The sequence below is a fragment of the Canis lupus genome, chromosome 11 (assembly GCF_048164855.1).
Source record: "Canis lupus baileyi chromosome 11, mCanLup2.hap1, whole genome shotgun sequence".
Lineage (NCBI taxonomy): Eukaryota > Metazoa > Chordata > Mammalia > Carnivora > Canidae > Canis > Canis lupus.
The window spans coordinates 14463286-14477544 of NC_132848.1; the positions used below are offsets into that span (position 1 = coordinate 14463286).

The window sequence follows — 14259 nt, forward strand, 5'->3', positions numbered from 1 at the left end:
TTTTGTTTCTCATTGCTCACACACAAAAAATTTGAAAACCACTGGCCTGGCAAATAGTATTTACCTGCTAAGGTTGCAAGTTTTGCAAGATTTTAATTTTTTTTTTTTTTTTAATTTTGAAGAGAGAGGAGAGTGTGCTTACATAAGTGGGGAGGGGCAGAGGGAGAAGGAGAAGCAGGCTCCAAGCTCAGGGTGCAGCCGGACTCAGGACTCTGAGATCATGACCTGAGCCCAAATCAAGAGTCGTCTGACAGTTAACCAACTGAGTCACCCAAGTGCCCCAAGGTTGCAATACTGAAATGAGAGAATTCATAAAATGTTTAGCACAGTGACTGTTGGTGAGTGAGCACTAAATACATACTACATACTCTTTTGGTAAGTGTTTAGTTAACACAACACCAGGATGATCATACATCTGGTTGGCTTGGGACAGTCAGTCCTGGTTCACGCTGGTTGTCCTGCGTAATTATTAATAGAGCCACCCTTCACTGACAGAAGTGCTTTGGTTGGGGTGATAAGCTGTTTACCCTAATTATGCCTGGTCCCAGGCCACGGAGGAAAACCATTCCTTTCATTACAGAAGTGGTGCTGGCTGCATGGCTCTGATCCCTTTGTGGCCACAGACTATGACCACCGTATTTGGCCAGGCCAGAGAGGATTCAGATATGCCACCCTTCTAGAAATGTCAGATATCTCATATCCCATTAGCCCGACCAAACACAAAAATCAGTGTCTTCTGTTTCCATGCCGGGAAGCACGTAGCTTGTGTCAGCTGGGGCTAGACTCAGGTTAGAAGGAAAAGAAATGTCGTTTTTTCCCCTTGGCTATTGGGAGGGTGTGTTGAAAAAAGCCCTCCAGATGCCCAGGAGAGAGATTTGGTTTTTAACATGTTAAAATTGTGACCTTTTGTGACTATTAACTCACACATACAGAGAGCAACAGCCTTTCCTGCTGCACCGCCCAGCCCGTATCCGGTCTAATCAGTAGACAGAAGAAATTCTACAGCGGTGACTCACTTCTGGGCTCACAATGGAACTTACGCTCCTTGGCTTTTTATTATTTTTGAATCTGGAATTCTTTCGGTAAAGTTTGGTACAGTAAATTTAGAACAAAAGGTGTGGACGTTAATGTGCCTCGGGGGTAAAGCTTCGACAGCTTGGGCGTGAGTCAAGCCAGGCTAATGTTTGCTGCTGTAACTCAGGTGTCTTGAACAAAGGTTTTCCCCATGTCTTTATACAAATGTCATAGCAAGGAGGGAAAATTTAAATATACATGTTCTGATTCATTCTAACCAGGTATTTTGAACAAAGACACTTGCTCTGGAATAGCTGTGTTCCAAAGTATTTGTGGGGCATAAAAGCCAGCATGGATGCAATGAGGATCCAATCATACTTCAATACTCTAGCATATCTTGAATTCCATTTCCACCCCACCCGAAAATTAATCAATTTTCTTCTAAATACCTAGGTTAACACTCAATTAACTCCAAGCTGAGAAGAAGGAAAAGGTTGTCCTGGCAACCACTCGGGAGATTTATTTGGCATAATCTGTTTTTATAAGAGGACCTCTTATTATGGTCTCAGGAACTGTGATGTCAAGTAAATAAGTCCATTATCGATTTCTGGGGCTTCATTTTTAAGTTTCCTTAAAAGAAGTAAACCAAAATGTTCCATTTCTGATCTTCAAATGAGATCTTTGAAATTCACTAATTAAGGGGAGTTTTGCAGTGAGTTGGAGTGCAGAGAGACATGGATAAATGTAAGGGTACGGTTAATAAAAATTATACGAACAGGTGGAAATTTTAGCTTTGGAATTATTTTAAACAAGTTTTGGGAACAGAGCATACTTTGGGGATGCCTATTAGCCTGGAAAACTGATGGCTTATATATACCTCTTCTTGGATTGTTATAGTTAAAAAAGAGAGAGAGAGAGAGAGAGAGAGAGAGAAATCACCACACTAGAGTGATTAATCAAAACATTTAAACAATGATATGACGCACACTGGAAGCACTTTTCTATCCTGTCTGGGAAGCCACAAGCAAGGTCTTTGGATGTCATTCCAGTTTAGGCCTCCAAGGTAAGGATGTACAAAGACAACAGCAGATTTCACCACTGACTCTCTTAAAGGAGGATTAGACAGATTGTTTCCTGTTTCTGGGGAAGAAAAAAAAAAAAGAAAAAAGGAAAGAAAAAGGCCTTGGGACCACATAGTATTTTATGTGCTTCACTTCCCAAATTCTGTTTTCGAGTTCTTCCAGTGTCCAAAGGTGCCAAATGAGATTAAAAGAAATATCATGGGAAGAAGTTGTCTGAAGTCAACCTGCAAGGGAACACATTCCTTTCATCCCTGCCTAGATGTCTTCTGACGGCCACATGTTGTTCTTTAGTCATCCTCTTCGTGCATGGGAGGCAATTTTTGAGTCTTCTGAACCATTTTTATTATGACGGATTACTATTATTTTTCAAAGGGACAGGTGTCTCTCTCATATTCAGTGTATAAATGACGTTCTGTCACTATCTCATACTGCAAAACCCAGGCACACAGAAGCCTAAATGAATCTTTTGTAGTAGGAGCTAAGTATGGTAAAAGCTAGTTGGTTTAGCTTTAACAGCAACTAGAGTTACCGATTAGATGGTATAGTCAGAACAATGCGGTGGTATTGAAGATTAGAAGATTTAAGGGGTCCATGGGGGACTCAGTGGGTTAAGAGTCTGATTTTTGGTTTTGGCTCAGGGCGTGATTTCAGGGTCATGAGATCGAGCCCCATGTCAGGCTCCTTGCTCAGTGCAGAGTCTCTTAAGACTCTCTGTCCCTCCCGCCCCCAAAAAAGACTCTCTGTCCCTCTCCCTTTGCTCCTCCCCACTGTGCATGGTCTCTCGTTCAAAGGAATAAATCAATTATATATATTAAAAAGATACATAGTTTAAGCCAGGTATGGAAGGTCTAAGTGATAAAACATGATTATACTGGGTTCAGTTTAGTGCCAATGTTATGAGCCCTGGTTTTTTTTCTCCATAATTCTTGAAAATTGTTTACCTATGTATGCATAGTAACCTTACATTAGCAGGAAAACATGATTGAACAAAATATCTCTTTTCATCATGCTGGCCAATAGAAAGTTCATCGTATCTATCATGTTCAGATATTAATAATAATCTAAACTGAAACCCATCAGAGATAAACAATTTTCCCTGGTTTATACAGCAATTAGTTCAGGGTCATTGTCAAAGGCAGGACTAGAATGTGAACTTCCTTTCAATCTGTGTGTAACCCAATTCAGTCTCCCACTCCAGAAAACAACAGTGTTTCTAATCAGAATTTAGACAATCTAATTAGAGCAAAACTGGAAATTTAATCAGAATGTTCAAAAAAAAAAAAAAAAAAACCCAAACAGGCAGTCAAAATTCGTTTTCTGACTTTGGATACATCATTTGCTCCTTTTAGTTTTTGGATTCCCCCTGAAGCATGAGAGACTTGTATAATATTTGACCAGATTTCTTTTAAACCATCCCTTTCCTAGTAGGTGTCTGGCAAGTGTTTTGTCTGTTATTGCCATTCCATTGTTCTCTACAGAAATAAAGGTTCAAAGACTCAAAGAACACAATAGCTGAGAGGAGGTTTAGTGAGCCCGGTAGTTACTTCCCAATCACTGAATCCCAAGATGGAGAAGGCATCTTATTGGACGGGTCCTTGAATCCACTTGTGCTCCCAACACTATGAGTAGACCAAATCAACACACATGCATATGCATCACTAATTTTCCAATGCATGTAGGTGCTGTTTGGAGTCCAGAACGAAAATTAATTTATAAGCATTAAGGGTTTCAAAATCCAGTTATCAAGTTGAAGTCCATGAAATATTTTATTCTTAAAAAAGAGGATCTTCAAATCAGAAGAGGATGGGGGACCACTGACATGTCCTATATCCTTTTATACATGTAGGCGGAAAGGCCTAGAATGGACAAGGGGTCACACATGGCATTAAGGCACAGCCAGGATTGGCTCCAAGCCTTCTGACCACTGGTCCAGTGACCTCCAGCACCTCATACTCTAGTGGCTGCCTGCTTCCTAGTCCTACCAGCCAGTTGCTTGGTCCCAACTGCCTGCTACCTATTTCATCTTCTAATTAAAAATGAGAGCTATGGGAGTGAAGGAATCACTAATGCACTTCTAAATAAAACACTTGTGGGTGCCTTGCACTGAATTTGAACTCCTCCTTGGAAAAAAAAAAAGAAATCCTAATTTAGTTCAAAATATGCTCAAAAGTATTATTAAAAAGAGAATCACAGACTCATGAATCTGCAGTGAGAACTGTAGCCTCTATTAATAGAAGTTGCCCTAAAGCCAATAAAAATAACATCTTGCCAGAGACCGAGGAATCCACCAAATGGCTTTGTCATTGTTGTTACAATGGAAACATCCATTCAGCATAACACTCATCTCTAAACCAGACCATTGGAATTTATTGCTAAAATGCAGATTGGTGATCTGAGTACAAATTGCCTGCCTTTGTCATGCTGAGTAACAATAATCAGGCGCTGTAATTTATTAATATTATTACTTGGAGTCAAGTTTTTGATCCTGCTCAATGCTCCAACTCTTGACTCATGGGACAGGCCCACTTCAAGTATCTAAACCACTGGCCTTTCTTCTTTGCTGTTAGCCCTGCCTCGGACTCCTCAGAGGAGGCAGAGAGAAGTGGTGGAGGGCAAACTATTTAAAAAAAGATGCGAAGTGTGCAGCCTTGGATCACTCATGGGCAGAGGCCATTGTTAAAGAGAGCATGAAAGGATGGGGGAAATCCGTGGGGCTGGTACTCGGCAGCATATGAAATACCAGCTCCTTGGTTGTGGGCTCTGTCTCCCGCACCCCATAATTACTACACTCAGCCGGGTGGCAATGTTTTAGTGGTCCCCAGCTACACGCTCAAATCCCGACGCCATCCCCAGTCTTCTCTTCACCATCACACCTCTTGATACAACAGTTTATATGTATTATTTACAATCTCTTTTCCTCCCGTTTAGATAGACTTTGGGGAAAGTTTGTATGGTCGAATAAATATGATGGAGAGCTTACAGGAAGTTCAATGGGTTTCTGGGCTGGGGGGACTACCCAGGTTCCTTAAGGTTCTCATCCTTGCTGTGAATATCCAGGTGGAGAGGGCTTCTAAGAGATATAGCATATAGCTCAAACTTAGTTGGGAGCCTACTTTATGTTATGTATTTATTTTTGCCTGAATACAGTCCAAGAGGGTCCGGCGTTGGGCAGGCGTTCATAGTTTACTTCATAATTATGTTGTGCCTTGAGAAGCACAGTCTGGAAAAGTCTGTTGAGGAATCCATCCTTCTATGCCTTCTATGCCTCGGGGCCTGATGCCCAGTAGTAAGTGTTTGGTAAATGTTTGTTGAATGAATGAGTGAATGAATGAAGGAATGTGTACGTGATCTAGGAGCACCGCGCTAGGCAGAGACCTTGGTGACTGCTCCACAGGACACAGGACACAGGGGTCAGGCCCATATCCAAACACTCATCCTAGAAACATCCCAGCTCAGGGTCGGCTTCATGGGCCTGTGACCTGCTGGGTCACACCAGCCCCCCACTCTGTGCTGGGAAGACCCAGCACCTGGCTTGACGCTCTGCTGTCACCTTCTTGAAGTATTTGATAATTTTTCTTCATGTAGGGCCCCCAGTTTCAAATTGCACTGGGCCGTGGTAGCTGATCTTGCCCAGGGGATCCCTTGCTGGCTCTTGTGCTTGGTCTCCCTGCCCTCACCTGCGCCCTGGCCACGGCTCCCCACCAGTCTTCACCACAGGGCCTCAGGTGGGCGCCATTTCCAGCACCCTCTCTTTAAGTCCCTTCCATCAAAACCTACGTTCGGGGTGTATTCCTCACACATGGAGCCACATTCTCTCTTGCTTCCCTCCTCCAGCTGGAAAGTACAGACCGCCTTGTTTAAACTAAAGGGTTAAGAGTTGAGGAAGCAGAAGGTGTCACCCTCACCTCTTATCTGCACGTTCAAAGGACTTCAGAAAAGAATGACTCTTTGAACCAAAGCTTGGCTCTTCAGCAGTGGCGTTTCAGACATCTACCACACAGGGATATTTTAGGCTCCCTCCATGGACAGATATTTTGGGATGAGCCAATCTTTTCCATGTTCCTCAAACTATATCCTTAAGGCAACTGCTGATGGTATCACTCTATCTCTTCATGAAACAGCTCTCATTCCTAGGAGCCGTTGTTTTAAAATTTATGGTGTCATTGCATTTTTTTATAATTGGCAAAGCATGCCCAAAAAGATATGGTTTTGTCAAGCAGTTTTGCAATAAACATATTCCAAAAGACTGTTTACTTTCATCTATCAGGATCACACCTTTTTAAGAAATAATTTATTTATTTGAGAGAGAGAGAGAGAGAGAGAGAGCATGAGCAGAGGGGAGGGACAGAGGAAAGGGAGAAGCAGGCTCCCTGCTCAGCACTGTGTCCTGATGCAGGACTCGATCCCAGGACCCTGGGATCAGGACCTGAGCCGAAGGTAGACACTTAACCCGCTGAGCCACCCAGGGGCCTCATGATCACACCTTTTGAGTTAGAGGTTGGAAGTCCTGGATTCCCAAAGAGGTCTATTTTGCTAGTTTCTTAGCTACATGACCTTGGATAAGTTCCTTGACAATCCTGAATTCTTTGTTTCTTTATTAGAAAACAAACAAAAAGCCAGAGCCAAGGAACACCTCTTTTCCAACTTTTGGGTTCATTTTGGGAGTTAAATGAGACTTATTAGACATGCACTTTGAACACCATCGCAGAGAGGCAATGGTGATTAAATACATTTCCAAGTGTCAACACTGTGTTCTAGAATGTCCACAGACAGATCGAGGACTGAAGGCAAGGGAGGCTGCAGGGCTGAGGGCCGGGGACAAGGCGTGAGGAACTGATGGAGGCTGGGGAGCTGCAAGAGCAGAAAGGCGGGTGTTCAGATTTTCTTACACACCGGGATTGCGATGATCCAGCATGGCAGGGGACAAGATCAGAGACTGCAGCAAGAGCAAGAAGTCTGGGGAGAAGAAGTTGGGATGAGGTGAAGGAAAGGGGGAAGCTGTTCAGTCTCGCTTTTCAATATAACCAGAGGAGTGCGCAGCAGAAGGGAGATGCAAGAAAGAGAAAAGCTGTGTTGCCCCTGTGAAGGCAGGTGGGGAAGGGAAAACCGTTTCAAGGAAGGTTTGGGAGAGAGCATCCACTTCATAAACAACAGAAGCAGCTGCTCAGAAAGAATGTATGTAGAAGAGATGCTGATTAATGACTCCGTGGAAATGATTTCCAGACACATATTGGCAGGAATTCAAAGCCAGGGGGTTGGGAGCCCTCGGATCAGCAGAGAAGTTGGGCTATGTTTTGGAGATCCTATCAGGAATAAAAAGACAAGCTTTGTGGGGAGACCTTGGTGGTGATGGAAGGCCAAGGCTAAAATTTCTGACCGTTTGCTTTAGGAAGGAAGGAGCCGATAGAGGAGGCATTGTGATATGGTTCAAAAATGTATTTGTGATTCCACGCAGAGCTAGAGGACAATTTGGTGGAACTGACAGGGGGACGTGACTGGGAAGTGGGAGCCAAGGTGGAGGTCAGGCCACAATGGCAGGTGGGGGAGGTGGGGGGCGGGGGAACAGGCAAGACTGAAGAATACCAATGAGCCAACCAAGCCCATTTCTTCCCCCCAATGTGTTGTTCCAAACAGGATCAGAGAAGGTGCTGATAACTCGGTTTGGACTCAGCCTAGAGCTCTGTAGGGGCCTGGTGTTCACGGAGTTGCGGCCGTAGCCCGATAGGGAGCCGGGTGCAGGGGTATGAACTGGAGCCCCTGAGGGATCTGGGGGTCCCTTGTGGGAGGCTTGTTTACGGAAACACAAAGCAGGAGAGGTCAAGGTCACCGTGGGAACAGCTCCAGGAGGACTCGACGACCTCCCTTTAGCCTCTGACGCTGGGTGAAGGTAGGCCCCAAGGCCCGGAGTGACACACGGGACCCTCTTCCAGCGGGACCCGCAGCCCTGGATGGAAGAACCCTGAGACAGCCATCATAAGACAAGGAGAAGAAATCCCTGGAGCTGATTTCATGTACAGAAAGGAAATATTTTTGGAAGCAGTTACATGTGGGTAAGGAAAGGGAGGAGTGGGAGGGGTAGCAAGAACATGAGAAACTCGGGCTGAGTGTTTTACTAAGGTCGTCACAGAGTTTCATCTTGATAACACGCAGCCCTGAGAGGGACACAGTACTGGGCCTAGTGGGCAGACACGTGCTCAGGTCTCCTGCTGTATGTACGTGGATAATAGCAGTGGCTGAACTGATGCATGTTGATGACGTGCCAGGAACTGGACAGGTCACCTCTCACTCCTTACAACAGTAGCAGGTAGGTACCACCGTGACTTCCGTCTTCCAGATGAGAAAAGCCAGCCCTGGGGAAGTCTTATGACTCGAGGCCCCGTAACCAGGAACTGGGAGCAGCCACGATGCTAACCCTGGCAGCCTGTTCCCAGAGGCCAGAGGTGGAACTGCTACATTAAACAGCTGCGACGAAGCCAGCCAAAATTGAGGGAAAAGGGGAGGGCAGATACACTTGTGAAGACTTAGAAGCTATTATTTAAGAAGAGATAAAAAACAAAACAAAACAAAACAACAACAACAACAACAAAAAAAAAAACCAAGAGGGCTGGGGAAAGGAAAACCACATCTGGACAGAGGGATTTGAATGTTTGATTTTCAGAGATAGGAGAAACTTTTTTTTTTTTAAATAAAGATTTTATTTATTCATTCATGAGAGACAGAGAGAGAGACAGGCAGAGACACAGGCAGAGGGAGAAGCAGTCTCCCTGCAGGGAGCCCGATGTGGGACTCGATCCCGGGACCCTGGGACCACACCCAGAGCTGAAGGTAGATGCTCAACCACTGAGCCACCCAGGCACCCCAAGATAGGAGAAACTTTACTGATAATTTTAATAACAATGGAGATAATAATAACACACTGCACATTTGTTGAAGGCTTACTACGTGACAGGTCCTGTTCTAAGTGATATGCATGCATATATGTGTATATATCCATATATATATATATCTTGAATTTTGAGAACAGTCCTTTGTCACTTTTATTGAAATCCCAGGACCTAACACATAGTAGGTGCTCAACAAATATTTGTCGAATGAATCTTAAAAGGTAACTATCTACACTTTTAGGAAACTCTAGGACACAGGGCTGAAGTCCAAGAGGCCCAGGTCCCACGGCCCTCTTGTTTTCTTACTTCACAGCATTTATCTCTGTCTGAAATTATCCTGTTTCTTTCTTTCCTTTTTTATCACCTGTCTCTCTCTGCATGAACGTGTAAACTCCAGGAGAAGCCAAGCCTCACTTGTCTTGTTTAGTGCTATACTTATAGTATCAAGGATGATGCCTTGGGCATCGGAGGTGATTAATAAATATTTGCTGCATGAATGAAAGAAGAGAGCCCAATATTTCAGCCTTTTAGAAGAACTCTTTTCCACGATAGCACACTGAGTCGGAGAGCAGAGGCTGGCTGCCCGGGTGCTGATACAGCTTCCTTTTCTGTGCCTGTTTTCAAAGAATATCTGTTTACTTTCTCCATCACTGGCTGTTCGTTTACCCAGATGGGTTTAGTTGGGGGGAGGGGGGGAGGAAGAAGAGAGGTCTCTAAGAGTTTGTTTAGTTTTTAACACAGATAAACACAGAGTATCACAAAGGTGATCAAACCATCTCCATATAAAAGCACCTCTTCTATCTCGCAGCCCTTAGAATGGCTACCATTAAGAAAAAAACAGAAAATAATAAGTGTTGGCAAAGGTGTATAGAACCCGGGACCATTGTGCACTGCTGGTAGGACTCTATGTGGTGCAGCTGCTGCACACAACAGCATGGTGGCCTCTCAAAAAATTAAAAATAGAATGACCATATGATCCAGCAATCTCCTTTCTGACTATGCATCTAAAAGAATCTCAACCACTATTTGTACACCCATGTTCAGGGCAGCCTTATTCACAATAGCCAAAAGGGGGACGCAACCAAGGATCCAGTGATGCATGAATGGATAAACAAAATATGATATACACACAAAATGGAATATCACTCAGCCTTAAAAAGGAAAGAACTTCTGACCCATGCCACAACATGAATAAATCGTGAGGATACGATGCTAAGTGAAATACCAGGGCCTGGGGGGCAGGAGGGATTGGGAAGTTGTTTAAAGGGAACAGAGTGTTGCCATATGAAAACAAGTCTGGAGACTGACTGCCCAACAATGTGAATATACTAAATGCCGCTACACTGCACTCTTAAAGATGGTCAAGATGGTGGATTGTGTCATGTGCATCATTTCACTATGAAAGAAAATAGACAGAAAAATAAGATGACTCTTGGTAGTATGGCCCATGCCTCATTGTAGACAATCAAGATCCCAAGGTGAACGATTGAGTTAAGTCAAGTGAAAATGCAGTCAATATAAAGGAATAGCGGTGGAAGACAAAGAGGGAACAGCCCCACCATAAACAACCTGTAATAGAGATGGGGAGGGATTAAGCATAAGCTTTTGGTTTCGTACCCCCTTTTTTTTTTTTTAAGATTTTATTTGTTTATTAGAGAGAGAGAGAGAGGACACACAGAGTGGAGAGAGAGACAGAGCCAGGAGCCCAATGCGGGGCTCGATCCCAGGACCCTGAGACCATGACCTGCTGAAGGCAGATGCTTAACCGACTGAACCACCCGGGCGCCCCTGGTTTGTCCTCTTGCCAATGTTGCAAATAATGCTTTCTTCAATGGCTGTTTGATAGTAGATACACTTAAGCATTTTACACAAATCTCTTAGAGATTCTAAGAGTTTGGAGCCTGTGATGTTTCCAGAGTCAGGCCTGCCTGGATCAGGTTGGGAGTGGTAACGCTGTTCTGAAGTGAGATCTCTTTTACACCGTCCGGCGGACACTCACCTGTCCACACGAAGCTGGCAGACAATGCTCAGCGCATCGACGACTCCTTCTTCTTTCAACTGTCGACAGCCGATGGACGTAGCAATAAAACACCCTGTTCTACCTATCCCTGCGCTGAAAAGCAAAGACAAGGAGTAAAAAAGGTGGAGGAAAAGTAGAAAAGATAAAATGTAGTCTTTTTTTTTTTTTTTTAATTTTTTGGTCTTTTAAAACTTTAATGCTGGTACGATAGCAGTCTCGGGGGTACAATATAGTGGTTCAACACCTCCGCACGTCACCCAGTGCCTAGCACGACATGCACACCCCGCAATCCCCATCACCTGTTTCACCCATCTCCTCACCCACCTCCCCAAGATAAAAGATATTCTTTTAAAAGGGTAAGGCTAAGTCTCAGACAGCAGCCAGGCTTAGCAACAAAGCTCTCAGGCTGAGAGGACCAGCCTGGCCCAGCACAGGGCTTAGACTGCGTTCCATCGCTGAGTTATGTGCAGTAGGAAGAGCCAGGTGGGAGGAGAATAGTGACCATTGTCAATATTCTACAAAGGATCATTGGGACCTGAAGTTAGGGAAGGTGGAAGCACTAGAAAGGAGGAGAAAAACTTAGACAAATCACAAATGTGAATCTGGAGGACTGAAGGAAAGGTGGTGCCAATGAGACAAGGGGAGAATTCTAGAAGAAAGGCCAATTTGGTGGTGGTAGGGTGGTGGTGGAGGGAAGGTTGGTCTTGGATATACCAATGTTGAAGGCTCCAGTGAATAACTGAGGACTCACTAGAGTTTGGGAGAAGGATGTGGCCCGAGGAACACATTTCTGGGTCATTTATACCCAGGGGATAGTTGAAGAGAGACACTATCCATTAGGAGGGTTCACCCATTCATCTGCCCTGGATGGTAAGTCATCAACCTAACAGGCCCTTTAACTCTCCATCTCCATCCCTCTTCGGCCTCTCTCGTCCTGTCCTCATGTCCTCACACCCAACTGGTTCAGCAGTTTCAATCAGTAATAGTCTTTATGCAAATTGCCCTCAAATTTACATCTAAATTCCCTAAGTTTCTCCCAAACTCTAGATTAGCATTCCATCTCTTAGCTGGAACTCTTGATGTTACTATTTTGCACTGGCTTTCGTTCAATGCATCTAAATTCAATGTACCTAAAACAGAATTAATTCTCTTTTCCCTCAATGGCATTACCAGTTAGCCACAAGTTTCCCAGCCTAGAAGTCTCGGAGCCATCTCCCACATCATCTCCCCGCTCTCACCTCCCACAGCCAATCTGTTACCGTTTCTTCTATTTTCCACCTCTACTGAAGCTTCTGGGCTCCATGCTTTCCTTTCTATAAACTGTGCTCACGTTTTCGACATCTCCTTACTTCATGGTTTGCAATGATCTCGTTATGGTTGCCAAGTCTCGAGTCTCTTCCTGGACTAATTTATGATACACACAGCTGCTAGGTTCATCTTTCTAAAATAGGGATCTGATCATATTACTCTCTACTCAAAAGCTGTAGATGGCGTCCCAGTGGTTACAGGCAGCGCCTAAGCTTCCCACCAGGGTGTTCGTGACCTTGCATAATATGAATATGACTAACTTTCGAGCTTTGAGTCTTTTCACTGTCCTCCTTTTATCCTTTGTGCCATTTTTGTCATTTACATGAATCACTGCAAAAAATGGCTTTTATTTTCTGACTTCCCTTTCTGTGTTAATGATATTCCTCAGAAATGTCCTCCTCACCATCCTCTAAAACCACAAAAGTTGGTCATTTCTTAAGATACTGCTCAACATTATTTCAACTCTTAGAGGCTTTCTTCAGTCCTCATGGTTTGAATGAACAATTCCCTGCGTAGCCCTCAAACAGTATTTATTTCTCATCTTTGGCACTTGCTTCCTATTGGATGGGAATTTAGAGGAATTCAGAGGTGGATGGGGGGCCCTTTTAGGTGAAGAGTCTATAAAGAGTTGGTCTCACTAAGGAGACAGGATTTGAATTGCACCCTATGAATGGTGGGCATTTTGGTTATCGTGAATGAGAGGGAATATTTCCCGTACGACAATGGTATAAAGAAAGAATTGCTGCAGAACAGGATAGATGATGTGTAATAGTGACCAGACTAGCGTGGCCTGAAGAGAAGGCCATCTTAGAGAAATAATGGGAAACAAGACTGGACAGGCACACCGGGGCCGATAAAGGATCTTACATGGAAAGCTAAGAGGTTTGGACTTCATTCTCTAAAACAGCAGTGCTTTGTTTTGTTTTGTTTTTTAAGAATTTGATAAAAACTATGAACTTTCACTCCCCAAAAAAGCTCAGATGACTCTATGTACTCTAATTTGTTAAAGTAATTTCAAGTTGTTCACTGACCCCTGTCGTTTATCCATAGACCCAGGGTTAATTAAGACTTTTTTGCTTTAGACAACGGGGTGCCAGTGAGAAGTGCTGTGCAGGGATTCCATGTGATGAAGGAGGATTTTAGGGACATCACGCACAAGAAGTGGATGGGGTAGGCTGTGTTGGAGGTGGGGCTCGGGGCAGTGGGGTGTGTTTGTGCAATTAGCCGATGACTTCTAAAATACATGGATGAGGTCATTAGGGCCTGAACTTGGGTGGTTGGACAGGAAGTGATGATTATGGGAGAAGCTTTGAAGGGAAAGCCAATCTGGTGACTGATTAGATACTGAGGCTGGAGTTGAGAGAAGGGCCAAAGATAACTGTCAACATTCGATGTTGAGTGCCTGGAAAAAAGCTGGACTTATTCTTAGAAATAGTCATTAGAAAAAAAAAAAAAAAAGAAATAGTCATTAGAAGGGGAACTGGTTTTATAGGGGGAAACAGCTAGTTCATTTTAGATATCCTGAGTGTTTTATGATTTTGGGTGGAGGACCCTTCCAGCCCCAAAACATGACCCATTAGGGTATCTTTCCTCACCCCTAAGTGAAGTTTAGGATAAGGCCTAATGTTAGAAACTGGATAATGACTCCATTGGATATATATATATATATATATATATATATATATATATATATATATATATAAATATATATATATATATTTATATATATATATAATGAATTTCACTCTTAATTAAACTGCAGAAGTTCAAAAAAGAAGGAGGATAAAGTTATAATTTAAAATAATTATATTTTATTTATTAGAAATATTAAAAGCTACCTTGTAAGGCTTATGATATTAAACAAAGCAACATAAATTACTTCGATGAAGTATGAAGAATAAAAGGCTAATTATTTATAATCATATAAATAATTTTAAAACGATTTGCTTTC

The 14259-nt window shown here is 43.4% G+C and overlaps 1 protein-coding gene across 4 annotated transcripts in view; it reads right to left on the bottom strand.

Moving 5' to 3' along the window:
- Positions 1-14259, bottom strand: part of PTPRR (protein tyrosine phosphatase receptor type R) — a 233805-nt gene that overhangs the window by 7069 nt on the left and 212477 nt on the right. For all 4 annotated transcript variants that reach the window (XM_072843272.1, XM_072843273.1, XM_072843274.1 and 1 more), the window contains one exon: positions 10980-11093. In XM_072843272.1, the coding sequence (XP_072699373.1) occupies positions 10980-11093 (114 nt within the window). The remainder of the gene's footprint in view (positions 1-10979; positions 11094-14259) is intronic.